This window comes from Danio aesculapii, chromosome 11, assembly GCF_903798145.1.
Source record: "Danio aesculapii chromosome 11, fDanAes4.1, whole genome shotgun sequence".
Taxonomy (NCBI): domain Eukaryota; kingdom Metazoa; phylum Chordata; class Actinopteri; order Cypriniformes; family Danionidae; genus Danio; species Danio aesculapii.
The window spans coordinates 30,368,489-30,379,083 of record NC_079445.1 but is presented as its reverse complement, the minus strand read 5'-3'; the positions used below and the strand labels follow the sequence as shown (position 1 = coordinate 30,379,083).

At 34.9% G+C, this 10,595-nt stretch overlaps 1 protein-coding gene across 1 annotated transcript; it reads left to right on the top strand.

The window, feature by feature from the left end:
- The first annotated feature begins 220 nt into the window (after positions 1–220).
- On the top strand, positions 221–10,554 carry zgc:113276 (uncharacterized protein LOC553748 homolog). Its single transcript, XM_056468140.1, has 10 exons — positions 221–353; positions 446–613; positions 708–880; positions 3,033–3,248; positions 3,650–3,944; positions 4,053–4,186; positions 5,883–6,122; positions 6,206–6,367; positions 7,662–7,751; positions 10,229–10,554. Exons 2-10 carry the CDS (start codon positions 448–450, stop codon positions 10,394–10,396), a joined length of 1,644 nt encoding a protein of 547 aa, XP_056324115.1. The 5' UTR covers positions 221–353; positions 446–447; the 3' UTR covers positions 10,397–10,554.
- Positions 10,555–10,595: the final 41 nt, after the last annotated feature.

Below are 10,595 nucleotides of genomic sequence, written 5' to 3'. Positions count from 1 at the left end.
TGTACAATCAAATGTTTAAGTTTATTTGCAGATCAATCAATGCAAATAATAAAAAAAAAAAAAAACATTATTTTGCACCAAAGAATCTTATTTATACTAAAACTTGCAATATATTAAAGTTTAAGCTTGTTTAGATATTGGAGAGGAGAGTGAGCTAAAATTAAGCCCCTGTGCTCTAGGACAGAGCTATTCTGAGAGCGACACTCAGTCAGGCAGCCAATCGAGAGCTGAAGTATGTATAGACTCAGAGTGGACAGATAACACATGCAATGCTGTTTCCAAACGGAAAGCTTTTTGTCCAAAAGGATTTTTGTCAACGAGCTATAAACCTCATATTCAGGAAACATCAGCAAGTACCAGATTATTTTACTTTTTAATAACTATGACATGCAAAAATTAACTATCTCTAACCATATTCATTAGCTCGTTCCTCTCTTTTTTTAAGGAATGTTGGATGTATTAATAATTGGAGGAGGTCCTCATGCTCTAACCCTCGCTACATTGCTCTCAAACCCTGACAAACCTCTCTGCCAAGCTAGCATACTTCAAGGAATTCAACTCAGCAAAACCAGAACTAAAAGTGTACACCACAAAAACAAAAAGAACACCTCCAGTGAGTCAAACATTTTTAATGTGGACAGCTATTTGTTTTTTTCTTCTTCTATCCATCTATTCCTATCCGTTAGTCCTATTCATCTTTCCAACAGAGCAAGTGTCTGGCACAGAGAATGAGACCAAAGATCTGCCATGTCCTCCAATACACTTCAAAGTGGTGGATTCTTATGGAAAATGGACATCACTTTGGGAAAGTCAGTTCACTGCCCTGAACATCCCTCACCTTCGATCACACATGCTGGTACACACAGATCCATTTAATAAGGTAATTCAGCACTGGAAAGCATGTGTTGATATATGATTTTCATGATTGTGAAAATGCAGAATGAATTGTGAAATCAATTAGAAAGAGATTTAAGCCTAATTTTGGATGAATAAATCTAAAGTAAAACCACAAAAGTAAAAAAAGTAGTGGTGTAAACAAATCCCAAATCTCACAGTACGGATCACATTATGGTTTTTTAGTCATGAATCGGACCATTTTTTGGGTGAGCTAAAAGGGGGAGGAGACTAATGTAATTTGCTTTCCATTTATTACAAAAACAGTACTGCAAGAAACATTTGGTTTTAACAAACAAAACTCAAAACCTGTCATTTTATCAAAAACAAAATGAAGAAATAATCAGCTGAATAAAATAAATAGTAAAATATTACAATATAAATTGCATAATATGTTGCCGCTAAATGTATAACTCAAACAATATAATTTGTAAAATTTTTATTTATTTTTAGTCTTATTTCAATAAATGATTCAGTTATTCACTCATAAAACTTCATGTTTCATTGCTAGATGTGTCATTAATCAGTGGCATATTTTGATAGCTGGTTGTCGCCACCTATTGGTTAAATTATATACTTGCTGCAACTTTTATTTTTGAGCATATGACAGTGATAATCTTTACCATAAACATCAGTGGTTATATCTAAACTATAAACTGTTATCCCAGTACCAGTGATGGACAGAGTACTGAAATTACTCAAGTAAAAGTAACTTTACTTACCCAAAAATGTAGTGCAAGTAGAGTGAAAGTATTTGTTGTAAATATTACTCAAAGTATGAGTAAAAATTTGCCGTTTTAAAAGTACTCAAGAGTAGTGAGTATTACGCTGGGAAAAATGTATTTGTTTACATGCAGTTTGTGCAGGGATGTGTAAACGATAACATTCTATAGTGCATTTAGTGATCTTCCAACAGTCATTCGTTTCTTCCTTCCATTGTTTGCTTGTTTCTGTCCTTCATTCATTCAGTTGTTCATTTGTTCCTTTTATTCATTTGTTCCTTCTTTCATTCCTCCCTTCATTCGCTCACTCATTCCTTTGTTCCTTCCCTCATTTGGTTCTTTGTTTATTTATTCATTCGTTCATTCATTCCTTCGTTCCTTATTCAGTCCTTCCTTGAATCCTTCCTTCATTCGTTCATTAGTTCGGCCATTCCTTCCTATGTTTAGTCCTTCCTTCCATTCCTTGTTCGGCCCTTCCTTCCATTCTTCCCTTTCTTCCATATAATAATTGTTTGAGGCTGTTTGGTAATTTCAGTCATCATACAGTCGACATCCTTTATTTTTTTCATCTGTGATATGCATCTAATGCTTTTGGATCTTGGCTGATTGGCTGATCTTCTTGGACATTTTTTAATGCTTTCAAAAGGTTTGGTGAATTTATAAAGCGCCCATGTCTTGAGGTTGTTCAGTATGATGCAATTTACTTTCTTATGTTTGATTTGATTGGACAGGAATCACATCACTGATTTTTTTACTCAGCCAATCCTCATAAACAAAAAAAAAATTAAGTAGTGACTGCAGTATGAAGGAAAATACAAATAGTGGAGTAAAAGTATCGATGCAGGACTAAAAATGTACTCAAGGGAAAGTAAAAAAACACATTTTTGAAACTAATTAGCAAATTACAATTCCTGAGAAAAACTACTCAACCCAACCGTCACAGTAATGTAAAAACAATAGTTATACCGAGTATTATTTATGTTATCTATTAAATTACCCAATAAATTAAATTTTTTAACGCCTACCCCCACCCAACCGTCACAGTACTGTAAATATATGAATTTTTGTTATACATTGTCATAAAAAATGCTGCTACATTGATGTGCATATCACACTACCGGCCAACCACGTATCCGATCTAGACGTTACTAGATGAATGCTGTTATTTGCAGAATATCGCACGGCTATCAGCCAATCAGATTCAAGAACCAGACAGAACTGTTGTATAAATATATATTTGTTTCTTTACCTACTGTAAAACTCATGAGGCCAATAATTGATATTGAAATAGTATCTTAAAATCAAAGGTCACAGTTTGTAGGTTGTCTTTTATACTTTGTTGTAACATTTTAAATTGGTTAAACAAGTGATTTTGCCCATCAAAGGTCTGATAGTTTCTTCATCTCTGTGCAACAGAAGGCCTTGCAGGACTTTGTGTTGGAGCAAAATCGGCAGGCAGAACTGCACAGTCTACCTGAGCAAATGTACATTCAGGACGAGCATGCCTTTTTCAATGACAATCGCCTGGGAAAAAAAGACAAGAAGCTGCTTAGCACAACAAAAGGCCTGCAGAAAAACCTGTATTTCAGTCTTCCAGGAACACAGCTCAGTATAGACTTCTTCCAGGAGCAGGTCTGAGCGTCACTCAGCATGAGGAATTGAAAGAAATATCTGACTAACAATAATTAATAATAAACTGATTGTGAAAGACTGGCTTTAACAGCACTTCTGGTGGCAAGAAAAAGCTGCATGATGCAAATATGATCAATTATCTTATTTGGAATGCTATGTGTGTTAATACCTAAAGAATTTTAAGTTTTTCTGAAGACTCACTTTTTTAAACTTGTCTATCTGTGTGGTATGTGTTTGGTCGGTTTTATACTTTTTAAGGCCTCTTTATAAGTGTAAAGCGCTTTGACAATTACTTTTTAAAGGCACTAAACAAAAATAAATAAGTATTATTACTTGTTTAATGGAACGTGCATTATGGAAAAGCTAAATTTTGGATTACATTGCCAAGGACTTCCACTCAGGTTCGCAAATATGACCTGGAGAGTGTCTTAATCAGAGCCACGGTGGACAGAATCATCCCGGTCTTAACTGAGGATGAAAGCAAAGTGAAGTTTTTCAAGGTGACGCTAGACACTGGGGAAATTATAGAGGTGAAATCAGTGATCATGGCGACCGGGCCCTCAAGGGCGCAGATGGCAAACATCCCATGCTGGGTGCAGGCAATCCAGGAGAACTACCCAGAGGAAAGTCTGCGACACACAGTGCAGCTCATGCATAACTTCTGTACGCATGAAGAGCAGGGTGAACATTCTTCAGGTGGGCTTTTGACCAACCATATCTGCAGCTAAAAAATGAACTAGAATAATGTATTAGGATGATGTGAAAATTTATTAGTGCAGAAAATGAATGTGATCATTTCCTCAGGTTCTCCTACAGTGTGTCAGATGGGTCAGAGAGTTATGGTGATAGGTGGAGGTTTGACCAGCGCCCACGTTATTTCCATTGCACTGAAACAGGGTGCATGTCATGTGACCTGGGTCTTACGTAAACACTTACAGGTGAGTACAAAATTAAAACTAGATCAACTTATTGCAAAACATTTTACATGAAATTAACACAAAGTTAGTAACTCATGCAGTCTGTGATGATAATGTTGCCATCTATAGGCTAATGGAAAACAAAATACTTGTAAAATAATTGTAGATAAATAAAAAGATCTGTTGGGGATAATGTCTGAATGTTTAAAAAACTTTAAGTGTTTACCAGTTTGAAAGTATTCAAGTATAGATTTATCAACATTAAAATAGCATGACATTTCAAATATTGCCACTAGATGGCTACAGTAGATTGCTCATTTAGCATTTGCAAGTTATGTTATTGTTCATTTAGATTTCAGGGCAATATATTGCACAGCAAAACTAGTTATGGTTGCCTAAATGATGGCCAATGTCATGACCCAAAAGTTAGGATTTAAGTTAAATTAATTAACTGATAGGTTAAATTTAGTGATTAACAATGGCTATTTTACAGATAAATAAATAACGTATATGACAATTTGCTCTTAGTGACATTAGTAATTATCTGTGAAATTTATCACAGAATCACAGAAATAGCCTGCAATTTCTACAATCCGAAATGTTATTTTTACCTGTCACAAAGCGAAAGTTAGTCATCTTCCTCCAGTGATAAAGACATTTAACAAACTTCAACCATATCTGCTTCTTATTTCTTTTAAACCAGTTGTTGTAGTGTTTGTGGACAAATAATCAGCGAACATTAAGGACTTTCAAAACTCTAGAAACGCGCCTCTGAGTTATGATTTCTTAACTTCCGGCTTCCCATATATGGACTAACAGTTTAAAAAAGCGAAATTATTAATAATTATTCATCCACTTCAAAATGCTTTCTGGTTGATTAAGCTGATCACTCATTTAAGTAATTATTCATTCATTCATTACTGTTTATAGAGGCTACAGCTATAAGAGAGTCTTTGGGAGAAAATCCCAGGTAGCAAAGAATTTGGCCCAGATATGGCATAAAGTTGACACAGCAGGAATTCATTCAGCACTGGCATGTGGGCCAAACATGGCCTGGGTTTGGCAGAGGTGTCACCGTCTTTAAGGCTAGATGTAAAATGTAGTATTTGGACCAGATGTTAAAAATTGATAAGTGGGCCATGTAAGTTCGGCCTGTCTTGACCCACATTTAAAATACTTACTTAAAATTATTTTTGAGTAAAGAATATAATTCTACTAATTAGGGTCGCTTTGAGAAAAAGCATGCCCATAGTGTGCCTAAAGCGCCATGCTTCATGGGTTTATCAATTTCATTGCAATCACACACCAACCTATCTGGCCCACTTCAGACTCAGTTGTGAGTTATCAACTTGGCTGTGATTTGGCCCAGATATAGTCCATGTTTGGTGCTTGTATGGAAGCCAGACTTGGTCCAGTCATGCACCATAATTTACTGCAGCATGTGGGTCAAGCAAAACCTGATTGTGTGGGCCAGAGCCGGGCCAGAGAAATTTTGCTATGTGGGATGATTACAAAACTTTTACAAATAGGCTAACTGAGAAGAGATTACAGTGCCATGAATATACAATAATTACATTGTTGTGAACAAACACTTATTATACATATTATTGCAATACAATGCCCATTGCATTGTAAATAAAGATATAGTTAACTAATTAAATAAGTATATAAATCTACTCTGGTGAATATAACCACTGTATATTTTGCTCTTTGGCAGCTGAAGCAGTTTGATGTTGGGGATGTCGAGAGTCTTATTGGACGCTATTCACATGTTGAGCATGGGATCAAATTGGATGGCCTGGCCTACTTAAAGCAGTTCTATAATGAAAGAAGTCTTTATAAGAGACTAGTAATGATAAAACAAGCCAGGAAAGGAGGAGCAGTGACCCCTGAGGCCTATGAACAACTTCAGCCTTTCATTAAGAGCGGAAAGCTACTTATCAGAGCTCACTGTCAGGTTGGTCAGATTTTTTGCTGTACTGCAAGACTGCTGTGCTTGCATTATTAGCCACTCATCTGTATTCTGTGTTTTATCCTAAGGTGACTGAAGCTAAATGGTGTTATGAGTCCCAGCAATGGAGGGTCTCCTTGTGCAGTGGTAAACAATGGAGAGGAGAACGGATCTGGCTGGCAACAGGCTGCAAACTGGATGTTACTCAGGACCCTTTACTCTCTGATGTCAAGAGACAATTCCCCGTTCATGTGAGAAAGTAATAATGTATAAAGTTTGCATTATTCAGTTTCAAAATACAGTTGAAGTCAGAATTATTAGCCCTCCTTTGAATTTTTATTTCTTTTTTAAATATTTCCCAAATAATGTTTAACAGAGCAAGGAAATTTTCACAGTATGTCCGATAATATTGTTTCTTCTGGAGAAAGTCTTATTTGTTTTATTTCAGCTAGAATAAAAGCAGTTTTTAATTTTTTAAAACCCATTTTAAGGTCAAAATTATTAGCCCCTTTAAGCTATATTTTTTTCGATAGTCTACAGAACAAACCATCATTATACAATAACTTGCCTAATTACCCTAACCTGCCTAGTAAACCTAATTAACCTAGTTAAGCCTTTAAATGTCACTTTAAACTGTATAGAAGTGTCTTAAAAATATCTAGTAAAATATTATTTACTGTCATCACGGCAAAGATAAAATAAATCAGTTATTAGAAATGAGTTACTAAAACTATTATGTTTTGAAACGTGTTGAAAAAAAATCTTCTCTCCGTTAAACAGAAATTGTGGAAAAAAATAAACGGGGGGGGGGGGGGCGAATAATTCTAGGGGGCTAATAATTCTGACTTCAACTGTATAAACAAACTGGCAAATCCATTATTATATAAAATAATTGTGTAAAAAAAAAAAGCTAATTTAAAATACAATAAAACACAATTCAAACAAAGAAAACAAGCTATATATATATAAATATTTTCTTTCTAATAATTGTCATATGCGAGGAATCCACTATGATATAAAACAAATTGTGTAAAATAATATTTAAATACAATAAAACGTTCAAACAAAGTCAACAAATGTTACTAACTATATATATATATATATATATATATATATATATATATATATGACAAACAAAATTTTAGACAAAATTTGAGAAAATATTTGTACAATTTTGTATGATATTTGATACATCACATCTTAGAAATGTAGGCATACTCAATGAAATAATTCCTTGACTTTTTATACTCATGATATATTTTAATTTTAAAAATTACTAAAAGGCTGTGGATGTTTTGATAATGTCAATTGTTAATTTTGAGGTCTTTGATTATTTCTTATCAAATATGATACAGAAGACTTCATAGCATTAAAATGCAACTCACAGTTTTATTCCCTATTCTGAGCTCAAAGGCCTTATTTCCCATATATTCCACACATTTATTTCTTAAAAATTGAGCATCATTTTTTATTCTTGTTCATGTGTATATTTGATAACTATAAGTTAGTAAATCAGCACAAAGTAAAGCATTTGCTGCTTGACAGGTCCTGGAGGGCTGGCCATGCATAACAGAATCCCTGAAGTGGACAGCAGGATGCCCTCTCTATCTGATGGGACAATATGCAGCACTTCGGGTAATTTTATGTTATATGCTTATGTAATATGACCAAGTGTAAAATAAGGTGAAAGAAGTGAGTCATGGTACTGTGAGTCATCACTGAGAGATTCATTGTTATTCAGCACACTAACACAATATCATATTTAAGACTGCACATACTACTAAGGGTGTGTTCACATTTTTTCACATCAGTTCGCAGTTTTGGTTTGATTAACCCTCCGGTTGACTGACAGGTCAAAAATTCCCCGGCTCAGCAGAAAAAAAGCGAAACAATATTTTTTCATCTTGAAATTTGGTGATTTTTTTCTACAATAACTGCAACATAAGAAAAAATTCATCACTTTATATTTTTATGAAGGCTATAGGGTACAACTGTTGTCCTTTGGGTCAATTTTGACCTGCAAGCTATAAAGCTATTTTTACATGACAGAAAATCCTGTCACACACATGCACCGAAACATACACGCACAATAAGAATCTGATACCTTTTTTATGAATACAGCCTTGCTAAAAATGTTTTACACGTATGCAGGTAATTTAAGCATTAACAAAAATGCTAAAGCAACTTTTTTACTGTAGTCAAAAATGTGTGATGCCACGGATTAAACACTGATGAAGAAATCCAGACTGATCAGAATCAGAATCAGTTTTATTGCCAAGTGTGCTTCACACACACAAGGAATTTGTTTTGGCTACAGAAGCTTCCAGTGTACATAAAGTGACAAGTGACAACACAAAATAAATATGAAAAAAAAAGATAAACATTAAACAGATGCGGTTAGTCAAGATGAGGGAAAGCCTTAACATTCACAGACTTTGTGAGGAAGATGGGGTTGTTTCTACATGCAAAATAGATTTGAAAACGAAGTTAATTAAATTTAGCTGCTTTATTTTTGCGGTTTAGTGAAGGTGGGTCATTTTTGACCCAATGACTGAATGGCGTATAAAGAATTCTAAGACAGCAGGAGGGTTAAAATAAACTCAGTTGCTAATGCTCTGTTAGTACAGTTAATTTAAATTAAAGTAAACTGCCATCCAAACTTTTGCACGCAATAAAGAAACCATGTTGCATGTTCATATTTCAGTGGCATCAGAGTTTGTTTGAAAGAAGACAAAATCATCTTTTCAGAGCTCTCAGTCTTCTTCCAAATTAACTCTGGTGAAATTTAACTAAAATTGTAATGCAACAAGGACCAAAGACATCAAAACAAACTAAAAACAAGTTCTCAAGGCCTACCTGAGCTCAAACTCCCCTCTCGCCCTTCAAACGGGAGGGAGCCCCAGGCTCTAGGATATTCTGAGCTCAGTGCTCACTCCCGGGACAGCATGCCAAATACGCTATATTATCAGTCATCAGCTAAGTGTGAACTCTTGAAATTACGTTTTACCCCGCCACATCTTTTAAAAAAAAGACCCAGTATTTTGAATGGTGTTTCAGCGCTCGCCTTCTGGTACTGACAGGGCTAGCGGTTACAAGTCTTTGGACTGCTTGGACAACTAAATGAATGCTTAAGTCTATTTAACTGAATATATTGTAATTACATTACAACATTGATGCTGTAAAAGGAACCTTATGAAATTGAAAATACTCACATTAAGCTTTCACCAGAAGTTTAGCATTGGCTGAAAAACACTATGTGTGCACATAGCCCATACAGGCACCAAAACGTGTGTACTTGTAAATCCTGTATTTCATGTGACTGTTAGGGTTAGGACCAGGGGCGGACTTAACCAATAAGCGAGGCAAGCAGCCGCTTAAGGCCCCGGGGAATTAAGGGGCCCTGACAAATGGCAAAAAGCCTATATTAATCATATAGCTCTATTATAAATTTTCTATCATATGTTGTAAAATCTGTTTATAACCGTTAAGAGTATAGGGTCTGTTCAAATAAAATTAAATTTGCCCAATGAAAATTAACGGCTGCCAATTCACAAACAGCAATTATTCAATTCATTTAGTTGGATTAATCTTGAATAATTTTTTTTTTAATTTATATGAAAATGTATTAATAAAAATGGCTAATTTAGTTTAAACAGTTGCAAATTAATTAGAACTTTTTGTGTATGAATGTACTGCATTTGGTTTTACATTAAGAAGATAAGGGTAAATATTGAATTGGCCCCATATCCCGAATTGCTTAGGGCCCCCAAGTCACTAAAGGGCTCCTGGTTAGGACTGCTTTTTTGACATCACAATTTTAAAAGATCTTTAAGATATAGTAAATACTATCATATTTACAGACCTATGGTGAATGCCAACAGACCATTATGATCCATTGTTTTGCATATACAGTAAGCTCTGTCGCAACATAGAAAATGTTAACAATTTCATATAAAAAGAAAGGACAATACCGGTTACATACTTTTAGATTAATTCTTAAAATTACACTATGAACACTAAGCAAACTTACTTAATTGCACAAAAAAACTCTTTTTTAAGTGTGAACACAAACACATGCACTTACAGATAATAACTATATGAAATATCCACAGATTGGGCCACATGCTGTGAACCTTGCAGGGGGTCAAGCTGCAAGTATACGGATTTTCAAAGACCTCATGGTTCAACACAGTGGACTAGATGACAGTAAAAAAGCATGCATGGAGAAGACCTGCACTGAAGAGTATATTTCACACATGCATGGTCTCATGTGGCTGTAATACACCTGAGGAGAGAGGAGGAACCAGATCAACAGTCTCTTATGTCAAGCTGACAGCTTCAAGGAAGAGAATGATTCATATACAGGAAATGCTGAGAACAGCTTTAAAATGTTGCTTTAGGACAGAAGATGACTAATAAATTGCTCCAGTTTTGTTAAGAGGCTCTCATTTTCTTAAACTCCCATGTCATATGCAAATG